Source organism: Puma concolor, chromosome E3, assembly GCF_028749965.1.
Source record: "Puma concolor isolate L17-30 chromosome E3, mPumCon1.1.hap2, whole genome shotgun sequence".
Lineage (NCBI taxonomy): Eukaryota > Metazoa > Chordata > Mammalia > Carnivora > Felidae > Puma > Puma concolor.
The window spans coordinates 33,269,614-33,292,793 of NC_141682.1; the positions used below are offsets into that span (position 1 = coordinate 33,269,614).

General features: G+C 56.7%; 1 protein-coding gene across 1 annotated transcript in view; it reads left to right on the top strand.

The window, feature by feature from the left end:
- Positions 1-23,180, top strand: part of LOC147573123 (protein APOLTP-like) — a 129,766-nt gene that overhangs the window by 69,641 nt on the left and 36,945 nt on the right. The window contains exons 33-45 of the mRNA XM_086691834.1: positions 4,223-4,531; positions 5,300-5,529; positions 5,605-5,766; positions 6,738-6,815; positions 7,734-8,093; positions 8,971-9,327; positions 10,478-10,831; positions 12,743-12,874; positions 15,391-15,540; positions 15,645-15,761; positions 17,800-18,007; positions 20,648-20,814; positions 22,041-22,153. Coding sequence (XP_086547960.1) covers positions 4,223-4,531; positions 5,300-5,529; positions 5,605-5,766; positions 6,738-6,815; positions 7,734-8,093; positions 8,971-9,327; positions 10,478-10,831; positions 12,743-12,874; positions 15,391-15,540; positions 15,645-15,761; positions 17,800-18,007; positions 20,648-20,814; positions 22,041-22,153 — 2,737 coding nt within the window. The remainder of the gene's footprint in view (positions 1-4,222; positions 4,532-5,299; positions 5,530-5,604; positions 5,767-6,737; positions 6,816-7,733; positions 8,094-8,970; positions 9,328-10,477; positions 10,832-12,742; positions 12,875-15,390; positions 15,541-15,644; positions 15,762-17,799; positions 18,008-20,647; positions 20,815-22,040; positions 22,154-23,180) is intronic.

Genomic DNA, 23,180 nt, shown 5'->3' on the forward strand with positions numbered 1-23,180 from the left:
TCACGTGAAATAAGCCATTTCTCCAAGAATCCTTGGTTCCTTTTAACGCAAAATAATATGTAGAAACTAAGAGCTGGGTGCTAGGTGTGTTTATTCCTACTGAACTATCAGTCCTAGACTTTCTCAATGGATGGACCTGGAAAATAGACGTGTGTGCGCACACGCGCGCGCGCACACACACACATACACACACATTTCTGTATCTTTCTACAGATAGATAAGTTTAAAACCATTCATTCACATTGATGTCCTCAATTTCAATTTATCATCAAAAGGCTCATTCTCATGCTTTCCCTTTTCACGCTTCTCATCCTTTCTCCAACAGAAAGAAACCTGGCTGTAACCATCCACAGCGGATTACTCATTTGCTCAGCCCTACGATACACAGAAAGTAGTTTCAGAGTCACTAACCTGTACCTCTGTGAAAGGAAACCCTATTAACTAGAATTCAGTATTTGATGAGATTTTTTTTTTTTGTCTTTGGCCTGAACATAATGTGGTTGGAGTTCATCCAAGTAGTTATTGCAGGCCTAAATCCAACCACGGTGTTCCCATGTTAGTTAGGGTTAATCCCCCTGCCACCCCCGTGTGATTCTGTTAATCATTTGAAATACAGTGGGGTTTGCTGGTTCCTGTTTGTATTCCATTTTTAGGTTTCCCCTATCCTTATTGATTTTATGTGTTTGGTTTTTGATCGTGTGAAACATTAACAAGGTTCCCAAAGCCAGAATGACACAAAAAGGGACCCTTTGCCCAAGCATCCTTGACCACAGCGCCCTAGCTGGACATCTGTCCAGGGCCCAGTGTTTCAGAACCTGAAGATTCTGCCCTGACCCCTAAGACGTGGATGCATTCTCTAGTCTGGTAGTAACATTAGCACCGACCCCCCTAATCCCAAATTGGCTAAATGTGCCCAAACCAAATTTCATAATACAATGACATAGGTCGAGACAATTTTTAAACACACGGGTCGCCTGGGTGGCTCAGTTGGTTAAGCGTCCGACTCTGGCTCAGGTCGTGATCTCATTCATGGTTGATGAGTTTGATCCCTGCGTCGGGCTCTGTGCTGATAGCTCAGAGCCTGGAGCCTGCTTTGGATCTGTGTCTCCCTATCTCTGTGCCCCTCCCCTGCTCGCAGTCTATCTCTGTCTCTGTCTCTCTGTCTCAAAAATAAACATAAAATTAAAAAAAATTTTTTTTAAACACAATCAAATAAAACATGTCCCAGAGAACTATTTGTGTTGAGTTTACTTTGAGTTACACCGATGATCTCTCCATCCCTTAACATGTAACACGTGTTACTTCATTTTTGAAGGCAACTATTGACGGATAATTTCTTGGAGTGTAATTTACATATAGGGGAAAACCTTTTACGTGTTGATAAGCTCACAAAGTTATGTACCTACCAACACAGTCTGGGTACAGAACAGTTAACATCTCCCCTCAAAGGTCCACTGTGGTCAGCCTCTTCCCTAACCATCCCCCCACCCCCACCCCGGCAACCCCTGAGCTGCTGTCTGTCCCTTATAGTCTTGGCTTTTGTATAATGTGACATGAATTGAAACAGTATGTGAACTTTTGATTATGGCGTCTTCCGCCCAACATGATGTGGTCGAGATTCATCCAAGTTGTTGCACATATCAGCAGTTTATTCCTTTTCTTTGCCGAGTAGTATTCCGTGGTGCTGATATCCAGCAGATTATCTATTCACAGTCGAAGGGCATTTGGATTGGTTTCGGTATTGTCCAATTTTTTTTTTTTTTGGATTTTCCAATTATGAATAAAGCCACTATAATCATTGGCCTACAGGTTTTTGAGGGACCATGTGGTTTCATTTGTCTTGAGTGGGCTTGCTGGATTGTAAGGCAAGTACGTGTCGAACTCTGGAGGAGAACGCCGGACCGCTTCCAGCGTGGGTGTGCCATTTCACATTCCCGCCAGCGCTGTGACGGTCCTAGCTGCTCTGTGTCCTTGCTTTTGCAGTTGGTGTCGCACATTTTTGGTTTGGGGGTTTTCAGTGTTGATTGGTGATGGAATCTCATTGTGGTTGAAATTGGCATTTTCTGGGGGAATCTGGGTAGCTCGGTTGAGCATCTGACTCTTGATCCCAGCTCAGGTCTTAATCCCAGGGTCGTGGGATCGAGCCCCGTGTTGGGCTCTGCACTGAGTGTGGAGCCTGCTTGGGACTTTCTTACTCTCTTTCTCCACCCCTCTCCCCTGCTTATGCCCGCACACGTTCTCTCTCTTTCTCCCTCAAATTGATAGATAGATAGATAGATAGATAGATAGATAGATAGATAGATAAATAAATTTGCATTTGCATTTTCCTAAGTACTGATTTTGTTGAATATCTTTTCATAGGTTTATGCACTACTTACGAATTTTTGTAAGCGAAGTGTCTATTTAAACCTTTGGTCCATTTAAAACATTGAGTTGTTGGGGCACCTGGGTGGCTAAGTCACTTAAGTGTCTGACTTTGGCTCAGGTCATGATCTCACAACTGGTGGGTTCAAGCCCCACTGTGCTGACAGCTCAGAGCCTGGAGCCTGCTTTGAATTCTGTATCTCCCTCTCTCTCTCTCTCTCTGCCCCTTCCCCACCTAGACTGTCTGTCTCTTAAAAATAAATATTAAAAAATTTTTTTTTTGAAATTGAGTTGTTTTCTTGAATTCCCAAATTGAATTTGGGAGTTATTTACACAAGTCCTATGTAAGATGAGTGTTTTGAAAATAACTTCTCCCAGTCTGTGGCTTGCCTTTTCATTCTTTGATTCATTAATTCTTGTCTTTTAAAGAGCACAAGTTTTGAATTTTGATCAATTCCAGTTGATTATTTTTTTTTCTTTTATGGATAATGCTTTTGCGGTTGTGTACAAAATCTTTATTTACTAAACCTGAGGCCACATCATTTTTATTTGTTCTTAGAAGCTTTATGGTTTTAGTGTTTAAATTCGGGTTTGTGGTTAATTTTGAATTAATTTGTGTATATGATCAGGTAAGGGTTGAGGTAGTTTTTTACTTGTGGATTTTCAGTCATTTCACATTTATTAAAAAGACCATCCTGGGGTGCCTGGGTGGCTCAGTCGATTGAGCTTCCAATGCTTGATTTTGCCTCAGGTCATGATCCTGGGATCGTGAGGTCGAGCCCCACATCAGGCTCTGTGCCAGGCGTGGAGCCTGCCTGGTATTCTTTCTTTCCCTCTATCCCTCCTCCACTCATGCATGCCCTCTCTCTCTCTTTCTCTCTGTCTCTATAAAGAATAAATAAAAAAATAAAAAGATCATCCTTTCTCTGTTGAATTAGCTTTGTACCTTTGTTGAAAATCAATCCACTCTGTGTGGGGGTCCATTCCTGTCTCATCAACAATATTTCATTATAGCTTCATCATAATCTAGCGAAGTTTTACTCTGGTTATCCATGATTAACTGGTTAATACCCTGTAGGATATGGTAACATAGGACCCTACAACATAAGGAATTTATGAGCATAATTGGCAGTTTATGTCAGAAAGTTCTGTCTGTGTGGAAAATGTTGTGTACTCTGTAATCTGATTGAGATTTGCATGAGCTCTCTGTCTGGAAGCACAGAACAGGGGTGTTTAAACCAGCCCAGGGGTGAAGAAGGGCCTCCTTCCTGGAGGTGGTAACGTGTGAGTCCAACTTTGAATGACGGGAGGGGAGGTGTTATGGGCATTTGGACCATGAAACCGGGCGGGGGCAGTAGATGTAAATGGTTCTGATAACAGCAAGATTCCCCTCTTGTGTGAGTTATGTATGGGCACGGACTGGCCCAAAGGTGTGGAGTCTTCTCGGGATGGAAGAGATCTCTGAGCTGTTTTTCTATCACTGGAATTCAAGGTTGGATCCCTCAAGCCTTGCTGGATCTCAGTTTTGTTGTCTCTAGAATGGGGCTGTTCTTTCACTGTGGTCTGTGGTTCTGTAGAACAGGAATTGAGCCCTGGTACTAACTGACGTCCCTGCTTGTTTTTGTTTGTTTTTGCCAAAGCCCTTTTGTTTGTGAATTAGCTCGTAGCTTGCTTGGTCCTCAGAGCCTCCTGGGAGGGAGCGGTTTTAATTTGGTCTGTTTCCCAGATGTTCCCCCTGTGGCAAGAGTTAGAATTACATCATGGATCTAGGAACTTGTCCTACCCCCGGATTCTCTTCCCTCCTGCCCAGAGCAGCCCAGTCCCCTGCTCTGTACAACTTCTCTGCCATGCTCTGCAGGTACCATCAGGGTCACTGCTGACTCAGCTGTGCTGGGTTTCCTCCTGCGGGACAAGCATGAGAACGCAGGGAACAGCACCAGCATGCACAGCGTCACCTGCATCCTCGCCCAGAACGGCACCCGCGCCTTGCCAAGAGAGCTCTGGCTGAGAGGGCGGCTGCAGGCCCAGACGGGGAGCCTGGGGGGCCAGGCCAACCTCCGTGCCGATGCAGCCAGCCTGGCTCTGGGTGGGGTCTGCGCCTGGGGCCCTGGGCATGGCCGGCTCTCAGGCAGCCTGAGTCACAACATCAGCACCCTGAGTGAAGCAGGTAGGAGGGGTGGACAGGGCCAGATGCCCCCCTCCCTCCCCAGAGACTTCCAGGCCCTGAAGCCAAGGGGTAGGAGACAGAATGGAGCCTCCAGTCCTCACATCCACCTTCCAGCTGTATTTCCTCCCCCTGCCAGCTTCTCCCAATGCTGCTGTCTTCCTTGGGCTGTGTGTTATTCACCCAGAACACACAGTGCAGGGACATTAGTTGCTACTGAGTATTGACGTCCTTCCCAATCCGGTGGCCCCTCCCCCAGGACTCCCCATCCTACCCCCTCCCCTCCAGCTTCTCCCTCTTGAAGGCTGGTCTAGCGGGGCCTCAAGGATGTGCTCCTGTACCACAGTTAGGAAATAGGACACCCCCAGCTCTAGCTTCTTGGGGACACTTGAGTAAGGCCTAGAGGGGCTCAGAGTGTGGCAGCTAGGGGAGAATGCGAGATCAGACCCCCTCTGTTCTCCTCCTGCTTTGTGAGGGCCAGTCCCTGTCCCTGAAGGGGACACCAGGCCTGTCACTTGCTGAGTGTGGCGGAGGTGGTCCTTAGTGAAATCACCACTTGTATGGATCAGAAAGTGTTGAATGTTGACACTTTCATATGGTTCCACCTGGTATATTGGGGGAAGTGGGACCTGAGAGGCCCGAGGTTGCCCCAGGGCCTGGGGACGCTGCAGACAGAAGCTGGGCCGACAGCAGCCCACTCCCTTACCCCCTTCGGGCTCCTGGGGAGTGTAGACTGGGCTCAGTCATCTCTGTGGCTCCTTCCGCCTCCAGGACTCCCCTCGGAGGCGGAAATGCTCCTGTCACACACCCACGTGGCTTCCAACCTCTCCACGAGCTTTATGGCACGGAGCGCGCAGGCTCAGCTGGACGCAGCGCTTGGCCTGGACGGCCTGGCCCCCGGCGCCCCGGGTCACCTGCTCCGCGCCAGCCTGGCCCACACGGTGCCCGGCCTCAGGCGCTGGGGCCTCCCATTCTCCGTGGACGGCCGCGGACACTTCCAGGTGGGTGGGGGGCTGGGCGCGGGGGCCCCGCGGGTAGCGGGTCCCAGGGACACACACGGCTTCGCTTCTGCCCAGAGCGCGGGACACCGTGTGGCGGCTGGGCTGACGGCGAGTGTGGACGGCGAGCAGCTCCACTTGGCCCTGGAGGCGAGGCGACAGCCTGGCCACGGGGGCCTGGCCTTCGAGATGCACCATGGCCTCTCGGCACTCCTGGGCACCGTGCCCGCGTGGCTCCAGGTGAGCGACCAGCCCGAGGGCGTATCCCAGCCGCCTCTCCTCACCCACTTCTTAGGTCACCAGCGGGACTCCTGCCACCTGCCGGGCCCCTCCCCGGATCCCGCCCCGCTGCCCCGCCCCTGCCACCTTGGCCCCTCCTCTTGCCCCCCCATCTTCCCTTCCAGCAACTCCGCATTCGCCCTTCCGTCCTCCACACCCCGTGTTGAACTCTTCCTCTCCTGTCCACCCGTCCTCTCCTCCACCTGTCCTGTGGTCCTGTTGGCCCCCCTGCGCCCCCACCGTAATTGGAAGTGCCCCAATTGAGGGAGCCACTTTGGAGGCACTCTGGTCCCCTCTAGTAAAGTTCAGACCGCCCACATCCTGGCCACCAGCGAGTCTTTTGGGCGCGCACCTGCCCCTCCAGGAAAGACCTTGAACACTGGAGAAGGGGCAGCAAACGTAGCTCACCTCTGCGTTATTCTCAAGGATGAGAAGCAGGAAGCCTTGTCTGTGGCGGCACAGGGGTGGCTAAACCATCCACAGTGTGCGGGAGGTGGGGCCGGGGATCAGGGTGAGTGGCTAAAGCCACACCGTTTCCTCACCCCCCCTTTGTGTGACTTGGGGCAACTTGCTTACTCTCTGTGTCTCAGTGTCCTAATCTGCACAGTGGGACTGCTGACCATTCCCGCCTCTTGTGGTTTTCTTGAGGATCAGATGAGGAACCAGGTAGAACCTGGCACACGGAGGCCGTGTGAGGACCTGAGTTCTGGTTCCTTTGGTTTAATGGTGATGCTGTGGGGTAGGGCCGGGTTGCTGCACAAACCTCTCTATCGGGGTTATTTTCCCAGAGAGGCTTCCATGAAGGGTGATGGGGTTGGGCTGGATCTCTGTGCTCCGTCTGGGGCCCGGGTTGGGTAAAGACGACTCCCGTTGCCGTCTTCCGGGCAGCAGCCGTCGGCGTGCTCCCCTCCCGACCCTCCTGGTCTCTGCAGGTCAACTGTAGTGGAGACGCCTCGTCTGCCCAGCTGTCAGGGCTCTGCTGGGGGCACTTCGCCCAGCAGCCTCTGGAGGTACCTGGGTCTCTGTTGTTTGCCGGGTAGTGGTGGCAAAGGGTGGTCTGCATCCGGGGGGCTGGCACAGCCTGAGCACTGAGGACTGGCCACAGCATGGCCCAGGGGCCTGTGGCCACTGCCAGGCTGACCCACATGGTCCCCTCCTCTGAGCCCTCCATGTCCCCCACAATGCACAGCTGGACTGGGGCACAGCCCAGCTTAGGTGGCTCCAAGCTCTCCTGGGCTGGGGCACTGGTGGACGGTGGGTCCTCTCCGTCGCAGGCACATTGTGGCAGGGAGTCCTGAGCCACAGGGCCCTATGGTTCCTGGACCCAGGGTGAACTGGAGGCAACCAGGGGGCTGCCTGCAGACCTGGTCAGTGCTGCCCTGTGGGCCCCTGAGTGGGCAGCTGGTAGCCTGGCCTGGCTGAGCTCCGTGCCTGCTGGCAGGGGAGGGGTGGGTGTGTAGCCCCAAGGACTGTCTGGGGGAGGAGGACAGAGGTGTTTCTGCTCCCAAGGCCCGCCACCCCGGCCTGACTGCGTGCTGGCATATCCCACAGGAGCTGGTCACTTTGCCAAGGTCACACAGCGGCCTGGATGGCGAGAGGGTTAACTAAGGGAATAAGGGGTCAGGACTGAAGGGGTCTGAACAGGCTGGACAGATGGGCTGCCTTCCCTACTCTGTGTCATGGGGAGGGGGACATCAGGGAGGGGAACCCTAAAATGCTCTTAGAGGCCGAACTTGACTCCACGGGTGGCCATTTTCAGCTGTTAGAGAGAAGCACTTTGCAGGAGTAGAGCCTGTTAGCTGGGGATGGGGGTGGCCCAGGGGATGGGGGTTCCCTTGATCCCCCAGGCCAGGCAGAGGGTGAACCACCGCTTGGTGGGGTATTGTAGGGACACCTGCTGGGTCTCTCCTTGCCTTTCTTGGGGGTAGGATCTGGCTGTGTTGTCTTTGAACGGCTCCCTCCTGGTCCACACCCACACGGCCAGTCTGGAGGCTCAGATATCTTCTGGGGACACCTTCGCCCGGGCCCACGTCCACACAGCCTGCGGCCACCGCCATATCCATCTGGACACCGGCCTCCAGCACGCATGGCCTCCACTTGAGGCTCTGGGGGTTGCCCCCGACAACCACATCCAAGTGTCCGTGGCGGGAGATGAACCCACCGGGGCTGGGCTGGCGGTGGCCCTGGGCCAGTGCGCCCTGACTGCCCGTGGGGACATCAGCCCCGAGGCCAACACCACACACACCAACTGGACCCTGTCACTGGTGAATCGCTGCCCCTTGCTGGAGGTAAGCCACCTCTCCACCTGTCAGTGCGGGGCCCTGGCGGGGCTCCCACCTCCCTCCATAAATTATTAGCTGCTTACTGTATGCCCGGCTCTGCCCTCAGCCTAAGAAATTTCCGTCTTTTTGCCATTGTCCTCTGCCTTTGGGGTTTCATGGACTACAAAGGTTTGAGCCAAAAAATGGGGCCCAAAATGAACTGTCTCCCCTTTCACAAAGGGCCCTACTGATTGCCTTTCTTTCTGGGGCTGGAGTTGATTCTTTTCTCATGAGCTCACTTATCCTACCCCTAGGCTTAAGGGTCTGAGAGTAATCATAAGAATATTAAGAAATAACAGACGAAGTTTATTGAGCATTGTGTGCTGAGTGCTCCTTAAATCCTCACCCCCACCAGGAAGGGCCGCTTGTATCCCTAGTCCCAGGCTCTGGGGCCCAGAGAAGAATGAGCCCAGTTACTCCCCTCTCGTTCCCATCTTGGGTCGGTGCCCCCGTGTGGGGCATGTTGTCTGCCCCAGTGGAACTCGTTACTGAGGCCCTCTGCCCTCCAGCCAGCGATCACTGATGCTGATGCTGAATTTCCAATAGCCAGGCTTTCCGGGCACCTGGCTCTGGCCAGCAACTCACAAGTATTAACTCATTTACATTCAGAGATGGGTAAACCGAGGTTCCAAGTTCGGAAAGATGGAGCCATTGGTGGAGCCAGAACTCAAGCCCATGTCCGTTGATGGGGTACAGAGGGTATCGGTCACTTGGCAGGGGGAGGTGCTGGTGGACTTGAGGCTGTAGGGTCAACGCTGCCCTTTCCCACCCAGGCCCATCGTCAGCTCCCCCATCTGGGCTTCTGAAGCTGCCCTTAAGTCCAGCCACTTCCCCATATTTCCAGGCCACAGGCCTCCCACAGGCCCTGCACGCCGAGGGCAGCCTGAGCTGGAGCCCTTGTGAGGTCAATCTGGCCTCAAGCCTGCAAAGTGACCCTGGAGACGCCCACCTGCTGCTGGCCCTCACCTGCGGGCCCCAGACCTTGGTCGTCGGGCGCCTGGCCCACTCCCTGCCCCTGCTGGGCCGCCTGGGTCTGCCACCCAGCAGCGCCATCAGCCTGGCCGCCCAGCCCTGGCCCCCTGCCCGCAGCTCCCTGGCCCTCCAGCTGGGGCCGTGCCAGCTGCAGGGCTCGCTGGAGCAGCACGTGGAGAACCAGAGCACGTGGACACTGGCCGCCGAGCCGGGCTGCCCGTTGCTGGAGGTGCGTATGGCGGGCCCACGAGGTGACTGGAGGGACCTCTAGACCCCCTGCCGGCGTGAGGCGTGAGCCTGGCTGTCTTCATGCCCCGGGCGCCTCCCAAGACCCCAGCCACTATTTCCCAGATGCTCTCTCTGACCCTTGGTTCCTCTTTAATCTCACCTTCCCCCCCGGCAGATGGGGAGATCAAGGCACAGGGTGGGGGGACTCAGCGCTGTGCGACAGAAGGGCCACCGACTTGGAATTGACCAATTTGTCTTTTTTAGTGAAATTCTGAGTGCAGGAAGGAAATGGGGGGCACTCCCCTTAGCTAACAGTGGGGACAGGCACATCTTGGTTTCATAACCTGTTAGAGGCCACCGGCTGGGCATTCTCTGGGCCAGGAGATGATGTGAGAATGGTCCTATGATATTTGGGGGAGGGGAGCCCGACTCTCAGGAAAGGGAGACGCTGAGTCAGGACTGGCGTCCTTGTCTGCGGGGGGGCAGGCCCCTCTGCCTGTCTCCGTGTCTCTTACCTCCCGATGGAGCTTCCTGGGCATAGGGATGGGGTCCAGTCCTCTCAGCATCCCTGTCTGTCTATGCTCTGTCTCTATTAATTGAGTTGCCCACGACGGAGAGGTTGAAGCATCATGGGAACCAGCAGGCCCAGCCCTTGAACTCTGGGATGATGAAAGAGTTCTGTCCTTCGTTTCCAGAACAGTAGCCACTCGCTGCAGGCCCTGAGCGCTTCAACTGTGCTCACCAGTATGACCGAGAAACTAAATTTCTCCTTTTACTTCATATTAATTTGAATGGAAGCAGCCCCATGCGGCTAGTGACTATCCTATTAGACCGGCCTAAAGACAGACCGCATGCAAACCTCAGTGCTGTTACGTACCAGCTGTATGATCCCAGGCGTGTGCTCTGCCTCCGAGCCTCACTTTCCCCGTCTGTCATTTGGGGATAGTGACTACCCAACTCAGGGCTGGGAATAGATGAAAAGAGGCTGTCCTTGGGGAGCACGTAGCAGCAGGCTAGTTGTGTACTGTTTCTCCAGGGGATACTTGTCTGTTGTGATTTTGCTGTTGCTGGAAAGGGGGACGCGGGAAGCACGGGTTGGTCAGATTCCCCCCTGACATGGGACCTCCCTCTGACCCCCTCTGGTCTGGCAGGGCCTGGGCCTCCCAGCACGGACACAGCTCAGCGGCTCTCTGCGCGCTGCAGATGGGGAAGCAGACGTATCGGGGTCCCTCGTGTCGGCCAGCCACACTGCCTCCCTGACCTTGGCGGCCGCCTTGCACCGGTCCGAGGCCACGCTCCGAGTGAAGCTGAGTCACACGCTGCCTGCGCTGCGGGCTGTCCCCCCAGAGGCCCTGCTGACCACCCAGCTTGGGTGGGAGTCCGGGCGCCGGCTGGATCTGCGGCTGCGGGCGGGGGCCTGTGAGCTGCAGGGCAGTGGGGAGCTGCACCTGGGCCCCAGGCTGCAGTGGCGGGTGCTGGCCCAGAGCTCCTGCGAGGCCCTGCAGGTAGGTGGCACTGCGGCGTGGGAGGCGTGGACCTCAGGGTCACGTGGGGTGGGGCAGGGGCTGCCTCCCCCCTCCCCGCCCCCCCTGCGTGCGAAACAAGGGAGAGGAAATGAATCCCAGAGGGAGGGACTCATCACATACTTGTCGAGCCCACTCTGTGCCCTGGAAATGTGGCCACGCACCCAGAAGAGGTAAATGCCTACCTGGGGAGACAGGCAGTCCCCAGCCTAAACGAGCGAATTACAGAGTATATTACTTAGTGATAAGGGCTACAGAGAGGCAGAAAGTGGCAACGGGGGAGTGGAGGACGACAGGACACATACTGCAGTTTGGTCAAGGTCGGCCCTGAAGACCAGATGACTTTTGAGCACAGACTTAAAGGGGAAGAGGGAGGAGCCATGTGGATATCTGGGGAATGAGTGTTCTAGGCATGGCCAGTGCAAAGGCCCTGAGGCAGAACCAGAGAGGAAAGGGCATTTGCTAGGACCAGGGTCAGCAAACCATTTCTCTGAAAGTCCAGACAGTAAATATCTTCAGCTTTGCTGGCTGTGCAGCCTCTGTAGCAACCACTCAGCCTTGTGGTTGTCACACAAAACACCATAGAACATATATATACAAGCGGGCGCTGTATTCCAATAAAGCTTTATTTACAGTAGCAAGTTGTGGGCTAGATATGGCCCATGGGCCACATAGTGTGCTGACTCCTGTTTTATAAAAAGTACGCTCAGATTCAGGATCCTTTGTAGAGGCTGTGAGAGGACTGGGTGGGGGTCTGGGTGTGTGAGAGAGGGGGTCGGGGAGCAGGGTGCCTCCTGTGCTTGTGTCCTGTGTGACAAGAGCTCTGGGGCTACTGTTTCCTATGATGGGGAGCACAGTGGGAGGAGTCCCTGACAGTCACATCTTGGACGTATTGAATTTGTTGGAGCTGTTGGACACCCAAGTGAAGATGTTGGGCACAGCTCTTGGAGTCAGGAGGTTGGCTGTGGTCTGGACTGGAGGTCCGTGGCTCTCGGTGGTCCCACTGAAGGCCACGAGACTGACTCAGGTGGCCGTGGGGAGGGTGTAGAAGGAGCCGTAGCATAAGAAGCAGCCACGGGTGCCGCAAACAAGCCAGGGGGGAGGAGAAACCCAAGGGAGAAGGGGTCCCTGGGGCCTGGGAGGAAGACCTTCCCAAGAGGAGGGAGGGGTTGACAGGGCCCATGCTGGGGAGGCCACCTTTGACGTCAGGAAGCACCAGACTGAATCGTGGCTCTGTTCCCTTGTCTCTGGGTGGCCTTGAGCAAATCATGGCTCCTCTCTGAGCCTCAGTTTTATCAAAATGGGGTTAAAGACCCCTGCTCTCAGGATCAGATAAAAAGCAGACATTGGCTGCCCAGCCCTGCCTGGGGCCCAGTGCAGGCCCGGGGAATGGCGGTGTCTTTTTCTGTCGTGCGCTAAGGTGAGGAGCCCAGAAACACTCTGTGTTCCTGCTTGCAGCCAGTTTTCTGGAAGGTTCCTCTGTCAGGAGCAGATGTTTGGGTCCACGCGGGAGGATGGCAAGGGGAAGAGGGGGAGAGCTGCTGAAAAGTCAGTTCTCCAGCTCCTGTGGTTGCCAGACTCTTGGGCAGGTTGACTTGTAAGACTTGGTTCCGTTCCTGCAAAAAAATAGGATCCCTGGTCGTTTGGGGAGGAGGGAGGCCCAAGAGAGAATTTCATCGGATGGCCGAGAGCTACAGACCTGGGACCTTTGAGATGTGTCTGCAGACATGGGACCTTTGAGAACTTGATCAAAGTCACAAACCCTCTCCTAGGAAGGCGTTCCCACCCCATTTTGCAGCCGGTTCGTGGGAGAGGCATTAGGACTCCCGATGCCTGCTTTGAGCCGTGTCTTGGTGAAGAGCCCTGCTTCTGTGTCTCTTTAAACCCCTCCAGGCCTTGGGGGTCCTGGGCCGAGTCAACAGCTCCGGCTACGTCGAAGTGAGCTCTGTAGCTGTGGACGCCCGAGCACTGGTCGCAGTGGACAACAGCACTTTGCGGGGGCTGCTCATCTTCAAGACTGCCGAGGTGAGGGCACGGGGATAGCGGGTGCCTGGGGCAGCCTGGGAAGGGGTCCTGGGGCCCGAGGAGAAGCACCGGCCACCCTCCTAGCTCCACAGAGGCCCCAGGGGATGAGAGCATCAGGACCCATAATTGGAGGAAAGCCTTCAGTTCCCCTGGCCTCGTGGCCCCCCACTTTTCTCTTGCTTGTTTGCTTTAAAAAAGAGTTTTGGGGCATCTGGGTGGCTCAGTCGGTGAAGTGGCTTGACTCTTCATTGTGGTTCAGTTCGTGATCTCACGGTTCATGAGTTCAAGCCCCGCATCGGGCTCTGTGCTGATAGTGCAGAGCCTGCTTGGGATTCTCTCTCTCTCTCTCTCTCTCTCTCTCTCTCTCTCTCTCTCTCTCTCTCTGCCCCTCCCCTGCTCGCACACTCTCTCACTTCCTCTCTCTCTCAAATTAATAAATAAGTTTTTCACAAGTTTTCTTGAAGTACAACATAAGGACTGTAGGAAAGCACAGAGATGAAAATGCTCAGCTTGGTGAAATTTTCACAAACCAGCCACCACCTACCTCGAAGCACAGAATGTGAGTAGAGCCCAGAAGCCGCCTTGGGCCCCATTCCTCTTACCCGCCACCAAGAGTCCCCACAAACATGAGTTCTTGAATGTCACATCCGCGGAAGCACACGCATGTTCCTCTTCACGTCCGCCCCCTTTGGTTCAACGTTAAGCTTGTGGGATTCGCCCATGCTGCACTTGTTGATTTTTCCTTTTTCACTGCTCAGTAGTATTCCCTGGTGCACACAAATCACGATTCATCCGTCCGTCCTACTGATTAGCTTTTGGGTGGTGTCCTCTTTTGACTGCCCATCGTATCCATCAATCATGTCCTTATTTTTATTTTGTCTTAAAATTTTTTTATTGTGGTAACATTTACATAAAATGTACCATCTTGGGGCACTTGGGTGGCTCAGTGACTTGGGCATCTGACTTCAGCTTAAGTCATGAGCTCACAGTTTGTGGGTTCGAGCCCCACGTTGGGCTCTATGCCGACAGCTCAGAGCCTGGAGCCTGTTTCAGGTTCTGTGTTTCTCTCTGTCCCTTCCCCACGCTCACACACTCTCAAAAATAAGTGAATAAACATTAAAAAAATTTTTTTTAATTTACCTTCTTAACCATTTTTAAGTACACATTTCAGTGATTTTCAAAACGCTCACACTGTTGCCAACCTGTCTCTATTACACACGAACTCCCCTGCCAGCCCCTGGCAACATACTTTCTGTCTCTGAGGACCCCACCTACCTCGTCTAGGTGGAATCATACAGTACGTCTCTTTGTGACCGGCTCTTTTCACTGAGCATCATGTTCTCAGGGTTGATCCATGGTATTGCAGGTGACAGAATGCCCTTCTCTGTTGGGTGCCTGGGTGGCTCAGTCTGATAAGCGTCCGACTCCTGATCTCGGCTCAGGTCGTGATCTTACACTTCTTGAGATTGAGCCCTGTGTCAGGCTCTGCACTCTCAATGCGGAGCCTGCGTGGAATTCTCTCTCTCTCTCTCTCTCTCTCTCTCTCTCTCTCTCTCTCTCTCTCTCAATCTCTCTCTCAATCTCTCTCTCTCTCTCTCTCAATCTCTCTCTCTCCCCTGCTTGCTTTCTCTCTCTCTCAAAATAAATAAATAAGCTTAAAAAAGAAAAAAAAGAATTTCCTTCCTTTCTAAGGCTACGTAATTACCCCATGGTGTGCATAGACCACATTTTGTCTGTCCTTCATCCGTCAGCTGACCCTCGGTTTGGTCCCACCCTTTGGCTAATGTGCATCTGCTAGTGTGAATGTGGATGTGCAAGTGTCCTTTCAAGACCCTGCTTTCCATCCTTACGGACGCGAGTGTCCAATTTTAGCCTCTTACGAGTAGTGCTGCTTCACGCACACTCGTGCTTGTGTTTTGGTGAGCACGCACGGGGTGGAATTGGCGGACCGCGGGCTGTGTGCAGGTAAAATCAGCTGTTGGGTTGCAGTGCGAACCAGCTGGCCTTCCCAGAGCTCCCGGGGAGAGCCGCTAACCGCTCCTTAACTTAAAAGTCCGTGCTGTCCTCAGCCCGGGCACGTTGTGCGCGCTCGCCCATGTGAGCAGCTCCCTCGCCGGTCCTCCAGTGAGCACCATTCTGGATGTCTCGGGAGTTTCCTTCGGGCCCCTGATGTTTTTTCTTTCTGCTGCCTCCCAGCCTGCAAGGCGTGTCCTCCCCAAACATCCTGCGGGTCCTTCCCTGTGCCTCATGGAAGCCCTTTCTCAGGTTCCTCTCCCGGGTCCACCCCTCGCCACGGGATTTTTTTTTTTCCTTGCCACTTTATGTCAGGCATCCCAGATGTACAGACTGCTTTTGGTGTAAATCCCCCCAACTTTTTCTACAGTGCCCCGGCCACCAGGGAGGGGGACAGAAGAGGCTTGGTGTAACGTCAGAGTGGTTTGTTCCCCCCCCACCCCCCCGTGAGAGAGTCTGGCCACCTCCCAGGCGGCGAGTCTCTTTCTCTTGCTCTGCTGCAGAACCAGCGGGAGGTGGAGGTTTCGCTCACACACGACCTGCCCCAGCCCGGCCCCTCGGGTCTCCCAGCCCACGTCCTGCTGCAGCTGGCCACCGAGAGGCAGGGGCCCCGCTACAGAGGCACTCTGAGGGTCGGAGTGGACGGCAGACAGGTGTGGGGCTCTGCTGGCGGGGCCTCCGAGAGCCGGCGGCGGGAAGGGGGGTGGTGGGGACAGCCCGGTGCGGTGGCCCAGCTCACAGCCATCCATGCCGACAGGTGTCCGAGGAGCTGACGTTCACTCGGCAGCCGGAGCGCATCTCCCTGGAGTACACCCTCCAGCACAACGTCCCCATGCTGCGGACGCTGCGGGTAGAGGACACACTGGGCCTGCGGGTAAGCCTCGGTGCTCGTGGAAACCCACAGCCGTGTGCCCTCCTTCATGCAGCAAATGTCCTTGGACGCGTGGTGGAGGGCAGGGGCGTGGAATAGACTCAGACTTCCCTCCGAGTCTCGGTCTTCTCATCTGGGAAGTGGGGACAGCCCCCTCTGCCCTAGCCCAGCCGCAGCCCCGGGACCATTACACGTTCTCGTTTTCCAAAGCTTCCCTGGGACCCAGCGCTTGTCCTTGACCCCCTTGTCACCCGTGTCCACTCGCACTGCCTGGGGCGGGGGGGGGGGGGGGGCTGGCCCGGTGTCTCACGTGAGCGCTGTCTCTGAGTCTCTCTCCCTCCTCTGGATTCACATGCGTGTGTAGCTCCAATTGGCGGCCGGGCGGGCACCACCCGCCCCTCCCGTTTGCCCCTCTCGGCCAGCGGCCCCTTGTCCCTCCGGCGGCAGTCAGACCCTTGGCGTCATCCTTCATCCCCTGCCACTCACACACCAGACGCACCTCTCGCGGGAACTGCCGGCGTATCCCCCCCAGTATACCCGGAGCCCGGCCCCTTCTCCCCACCTCCAGCTTTGTCACCTGCTCCAGGCCCCCTCAGGTCACACCTGGGTTCTAGCCACCGAGCTGGGCTCCCTGCTCCCACCGTGGCCCCCGTGGTCTCCACCTAGAGCCCTTCTAAGTCAGACACCAGCCCGGCGCCAGAAAGCTTCGTGCCAGGATCTGGCCTGTCCCCTCTCTGGGCTCACCCGCTATGGCTGCCCTCGCGGACTTTCTTCGGGCCACGCTGTCCGCGCCCTCTACTCAAACTGGCAGGTCCTCCTTCCCTTCCGTGCCCCCTGCCCGCCTCTGGCTTCCCCGGGTCTTTGCGCACATGTCCTTTCTCCAGGCTTCCCTGCACAGACCTGCCCTGGTTGATGTCACCCCCACCCTGGCTGCGTAGACCCGCCGTGGTCGACGTCACCTCCCTGCGTAGACCACGCGGGTCCACGTCACCCCCCTTTCCCTCCCCGCCTAGACCTGCCCTGATCGATGTCAACACCCCCCCCCCCCCCGCCCCCGCATAGACCGCCCTGGTCGACATCACCTTCCCCACCCTCCTCACGTAGACCTGCCCTGGTCGACGTCACCCCGCCACCCTCACCCTCTGCCCAGAACGTGCTCTTGTTTTCCCTCTGGTGCACAGAACGTGTGTAGCCAGATGGGTCGGGTTTCCCTGCACAATTTGCTGGCTAGCTTTCCCTGCACATGGATGTGTCCACGCCCCCGAGCCCCACAGTTGGGTTTTCATGGAGGCTTCATCACATAGGCATGTTGGGTCATTAACTCAATCTCCAGCTCCTCCGCCCCTCCTCAAGGATGGAGGCCGGGGCTGAAGGTTCCAGCTTCTAACCAAGGCTCGGTCTTTCTGGTGGCTGGCCCTCTCCAGGAGCCCCCCAGAGGTCACCTTGTTAGAACACAAGGCGCTTCTCTTGCTCAAGAGATCACAAGGGATCGGGGCGCCCGGGTGGCTCAGCCAGTTAAGCCTCTGACTCTTGATTTCGGCTCAGGTCATGATCTCGTGGTTCGTGAGATCGAGTCCCACGTCAGGCTCCATGCTGACGGTGCAGAACCTGCTTGGGATTTTCTCTGTCTCTGTCAATCTCTCTCTCTGCCCCTTCCCTACTCATGCTCTCTCTCAAATAAATAAGCGTTTAAAAAGTAGACTTCAAATGGTGAGTGTTACGTGTATTTTACCACAGTAAAAAGTTTACAAAGTATACGTACCTTTGGAAGGTCTTAGGCAGGGCGGGAGCTCTGTGCCCATGTGGCCTACCTGAGCCATCGCAGTTCTAAGAGCCCCTCCTCTTAATAGACACTCTTCAGCCAGCAAGCCCCACCCGGCAAAACAGCCCCTGCAACCCTGCTCCTCCTTAGACCTGCTCCTGCAGGGGGGGCCTCTGCTCCTCCCAGTCCGGCGCTGTGGGTTTCCCGAATCCAGGGGGAGCTGGGCCGGGCTGTCTTCCCGGCACAGGGTGAGGCGGCCTCTCCTCCGTGTCATTCCAGGCCGCTGTGGAGGTTCCTGGCCGCGGCTCCAGCTTCGAGCATTCCGGACGCATCTTGGTGGGGCCCACCTCCCTGAGCTACTCCGTGAGCTGCTGTCGCCGTGCTGGGCACCTGGAACTCGCTGGCTGGAGCGAACACAACAGCGTGACCCTGCTGCGGGCCGGACTCCCGCGCAAGGCCCGCCTTAGCGCCAGGCTGCAGACGCTCGGTAAGGCGCCCAGGGCCCTGCCCCGAGGCCCAAGAGCCGGCTTCCCCTGGCCCGGAGCCTGCCCGCCAGTCTCGGGTGCGCTGAGACCCCCTCGGGCCCAGAGTGGTCCTGAGCTCCAGAACCAACCGGGACATCCTTGCCCGATTCCCTGCGAGCATGTGCTCCTTTCCCAGACCTGCCAAGGCAAAGCGCCACAGACTGTGTGGCGTGAAACCACAGATGCTTGTTCACTGATGGTCCTGGAGGTCAGAGGTCAGAGCTCAGGTGTCAGCAGGGCCACCCTCCTGCCCAAGGCTCTCTGGGGACAGTCCTTCCTTGCCTCTCCACCCAGCCGTTCCCCGGCTTGTGGCCACATCCCTCCCATCTGTCTGTGCCTCTTTTCTTGGGGACACCAGATGCTGGATTCGGCCCCCCCCCTACTCCAGCACGACCTCATGTCAGCACGATGACCTCTGCAGAGACCTTGTTTCCAAATAAGGTCACGCTCATTGGCACTAGTGGTTGCGACTTCAACATAATTTTTAGGGGGAAACGGTTTAACTTCTAATGGAGGGGGAAGGGAAGGTAATGGTAATAAGAGCCAGTGTTGATCGAGTGCTTACCGCATACACACCAGGCAAGCTCTCCACACACAGGAGCTCGCCGAGTCTGCTCAGCCATCCAGTCACACCAGGGAAAGTTGTAGCCCACAGTGGGGCCTCTGAGCCCTCAGGATCCGCACACTCATCTCACTGACCACAAACTTCTGGCCCCTACTTACTTCACTCCTCGTTATTCTTCAGACACGTCAGGCTTGCTCCTGCCTCAGGACCTTTGCACAGGCTGTTCCTCTGCCTCGAAGGCTCTTCCCCTGCATATGTGCTTGACTCAGTCCCTCACCTCCTTTGGTTATTTTTCATAAGTCATCTCCTCCATGAGTCCTTTCCCACCCACCCTGTTTATTTGTACCCCCACCTCTCTCTAGCTCATTCCCTCCTTTTCCTGGCTTGGTAGCTCTAACATACCATATAACATACTTACTAAACACCTTCATTTCTCATTGCCTGTCTTCTGCCCACCCACACTAGGATGTGCACTCCACAAGGACCCAGGGATGATTTTTACCTGTTCTGCAGAGTGGAGTGTAGTGAGTGTTCAGTTAAACATCTGTTGAATGAAGTCATGAACATATGAGGTAGAGATTAGTCACTGCCCCCATTCTGCAGAGAAGGATGCAAACTCAGGTTGAGTCATGTGTCCCAGGCCACACAGCTGTTGAACAATGAGATCAGGACTTGAATCCGGGCAGTGTGACTCCAGAGCCACCCTCTGACCACTATGTAGATTGCAGAGAATGGGACCCTTGGTGGCTGCCCTGTCATTTGGGCCATCTTCTTTTCCGTCCTTGGCTCTCAGCCTGCTATGGGCTGAGTGGGAACCTGGAACAGACAGAGAGGGACTGACCTCACAGACTGCTCTGAGGAAGGGCTTACTGGGGTCGTGGCGGGTAAATGACGGGACAGTCGTTCCAGGATGACCGGTTCCTGGCCCTTGAGAAACCTGGTGTGGCCGCCTGTAGCCGCGGAAACTTCTCACCTGTGCACTGCTGTCCATGTTTAACTGTCCCAACCCCTTAGGGGGTATTTTCTGCCTGGTATTAACATTGTTGGTGTCCCCGAGGGTCTGAAACATGCTCGGGCGTGGAGATGGGGGCCCCTTCAGGTGTGTGTCCCCTCCTCTTCGGGCCCCCTACACAGCAGGTGCATGTGGTTGAACACTGCGTCAGGCGAGGACAGGAACGCTTCCTGAGGTCTGTGTGCCCCCCGGGTGTTTTCAGGTGTGTTACCTCCACGAATCTTGGCATCGTCGCTCCAGGTGGGCAGGCTGTGCCCACTTAATTGATGAGGAAACCGAGGCTTAGGGCCACCTTGTCCACATCTGCCAAAAGCGCCACCTGCGCTGATGGGCCCACGAGGCTGGCGATGGCCTGGGCCAGGGGTCACAGGCTGGGGCTGTGGGGTACACGCCCCGGGAAGCTGGCCTCTGATGTAGACTAGGCTTCATGCACTTACCCTGGGTGAGTATTTTCTAAGGGAACAGGAGGAGTCTGAGCTCAAAAAGAAGAAGAAGAAAGCTTCTGGATTCTCCTTGCCCAGAGGGGTTTTTTTTCCCCCTGCTTGCTAAGATGAGGCGTGGTCCAACTGGGCACCACGAGAGGTTCCTGGATGGGTGGAAAGAGCGGGGCCCCTCCAGTCTGGGCCGGGCAGGCTGCAGGTCGGAATCATTTGCTAGTGATTGGATGTTTGATAAACCTGGAGAGGAGTATTCATCTGTTCCCTTGACAAGCCCTGGACCCCTGGGGTGTGTCCAGGGGTGCTAAGTGCTGGGGATGGGCCCGGGGGGGAAAGTAAAGGCCCTGCCCTCGAGGGGCTGACCCTCCCTAGGCGGGGAGCACGAAGGGTTGGGAGGGACAGTGCGAAGTGTCAGTTTGGCAGCCAGCCCAGGAGGAGGAGAAGCCAGGCCGAGATCCCCGGGGGCAGGTGGGGGCCGCCTCCCGACGTCCCGGTGGCTCAAAGCAAGAAGCCTTGCCTGGGGTTCATGCCCCCTGAGAGAGGAGGCAAACCGAGCCCCTCAGCAGCCTGTGCCCTTCTCTGCCCTTAGAGACCCAGACCGAGGCCAGCGTGGCCCTCCACGGAGGGGATGGTGGGGTCAGCGTGGACGTGGCAGCGTTGGTGGCCTGGCCGATGGACGGCACTCTGGAGCTGATGGTGAATGCCAGCCACGCGGTACCCGCTCTCCGGGGGCTGGGCCTGCCCTTTGCCAGCCAGGTGAGACGTGGGTCCCCCCACCTCCACGCTGGGCCGGTCTCCCCCCCGGTTCTACCCGCTCCATCCGGTTCCCAGCCTGCGCCAGGCCCGCTGTGTGCACGACCGACCGCGCTCCCTCTCTCTCTGTGTCTCTCTGGCACTTTCCAGTCGGTGAAGGCTGCTAGTGACACTGACCGCTGGAACCCGTGTCTGCTCAGCCGTCTTTGTGTTTGCAGCCCTGGGGCGTGTGGACGGGCCTCCTGCGGCCCAAGTTCCAGCTCCCCGCCCTGCGTGCTTTTTTGCCCGTTCCAGTCTTGTGTTCAAGCGAAAGCCCAGCTTTGGTCTGTGGAGCACCGGGGTGCTCAGCGCCGGGGTTTTCTGTGCCGTGACTCCTTTCCTCCTCCTAACACCCCGTGAGAGGCGGGCGGCAGAGTCCTTAGGAATCTCGGCTCTGGGAGTCAGATCCCAGCTCTGATGCCTGCGGGCTGTGTGGCCCGGGGCAGGTTCCTTAGCCTCTCTGTGCCCTCAGTCTCATGAAATGGGGGTGATACTTGTGCTGATAGCACGGGGTTGGGGAGCACGGGGAGAGTTCGCATCCGTTACACCCGGTGGAGCAGGTGTTCAGAAGCTTTGGCTGCCGCTGGGATGGTAAGTCGCCGTCATCACTGTCTCCGGGTCGCACGTGAGAGGGTATGCCACCTGCCCAAGGTCATGTGGCAGGCGGGCAGCCAAAGGGGCTCTGGCTGGCAGCTGGGCCCCTTGCCATGCTGCCCTCCCACATCTGGGAAGAAGAAGCTGCTGTGGCCCCGTGAATGGGGTCAGGCTCCGGCCACTGCCCCTTGGCACAGAGTCGCCTTTCCCGGCTGGGCCCTCTGGCTGCCTGGCGAGTCACTGGCACATTCCAGGAGCCTCTTGTTTTCGATGAGCAGCACGTCCCCGCCCCCACTCCACTCTGCCCTGAGGAGAGGCTGTTCCCAGAGGCCCTGTCACCCCTCATGCAGGGGGTCTCTGTCACTGGACCCCCCCCAACTGAGGGAACCTGGTTCCTGCTCCCCCTGACTTCATCTAAACCCCCTTTTCTTGGTCGCGGGCCCCGTGGTGGGGAGACGTGGTGGGGCCCATGCTCTGCTGGCGTCCGGGGATGCAGGCCTGATGGGGTACACTCTGGGCTGCAGAGCGGGGCCTGGCTTGGGAGGGTCCTCGGGCCCCCCGTGCCCCCCATACCTCACAGCCTGCTGCTCCCTCAGCTCGTGTTCCAGAAGCTCTGGGCAGACGGACAGATGCACTTGTCCCTGCAGCTGACCTGTGATTCTCAAGCCGGCCTGGCCCTTGACGTGCGTGGCCAGAACCAGGTGCTCAGGTGAGGGGCTCCCTGCCACTCTGCCCGCCCCCCTCCCCCCCCCCGAGAAGAGAGGGATGGGTGAGGGGGAGAGATCAGCTGGGACCCTGCCACGTGCTGACCTCTAACCCCCAGCGCCTCCTTGAACCCTCCCCACAGCCCCACTGCACAGATGCGGAAAGAAAGGCTCAGAGAAGCATGGCAACCTGCCCAAGGCCACACAGCTCGTAAAATAGCCTTGGCCTTTGGGGGGCAGGACACAGATGAGGAGTTCCTGGTCCCACAAACTAAATGCATCTTAGGCCTCAAATTCAAATTACTCATTGTTAGAGCTCTTCAGTCTGGGGACCTGCCGGTGGCTGGCCCGGTGCCCGGTGGCCTCACACATGTATGAAGTCGGGGGGCCACCAGGCTCCAGCCCCCGTACCAGGTCGCCAAAGGGTGACTGTGCCCGCCCAGGGTCATGGGGCCACGTCTGGGGAAATTTCTGGTTGTTGTAGCTGGGGAGCTACTGGCTTCTAGCGGGCAGAGGCCAGAGATGCTGCTACATGCACACGTCAGCCCACAGCCGCGAGTGACACCACGGTGTGGCCGAGCCACCAGGAAGGGGCAGCAGCCTGGAGCTCACAGCACTGGGCCGCCATGAGCACCTTGGTCTGGAGGGGCCAGGGGAAAGCGTGCCGTGTGCACTCGGCTGCCAGGAGCGAGCCCATGTTTGAAATGCTGCCGTCTAGACCCTGCTGAGGCTTCCACTGGCCAAACCCGAGAGGGCCTATTGATGGGCCCTCCAGAGACACTCAGCCCGGCACCGCTATAGCTCTTTATGCTGAGGGGGAAACTGAGGCTCAGAGAGGGTAATTGGGGAACTTTCCCCGGCCAGCACCCAACGCAGGCCGGGCGGGGATGGAAACGCGTGTCACCTGACCCCGCACCACGCGGCCCTTGGGCCTGGGGCGTGCGAACGCCCCCCCACCGGCCCCCGGCCAGGTTCCTGGATCTCCTGCCCTCTGCTGGGGAGGTTGGCCTGGTCCCTGACCAGCCGTGGGCG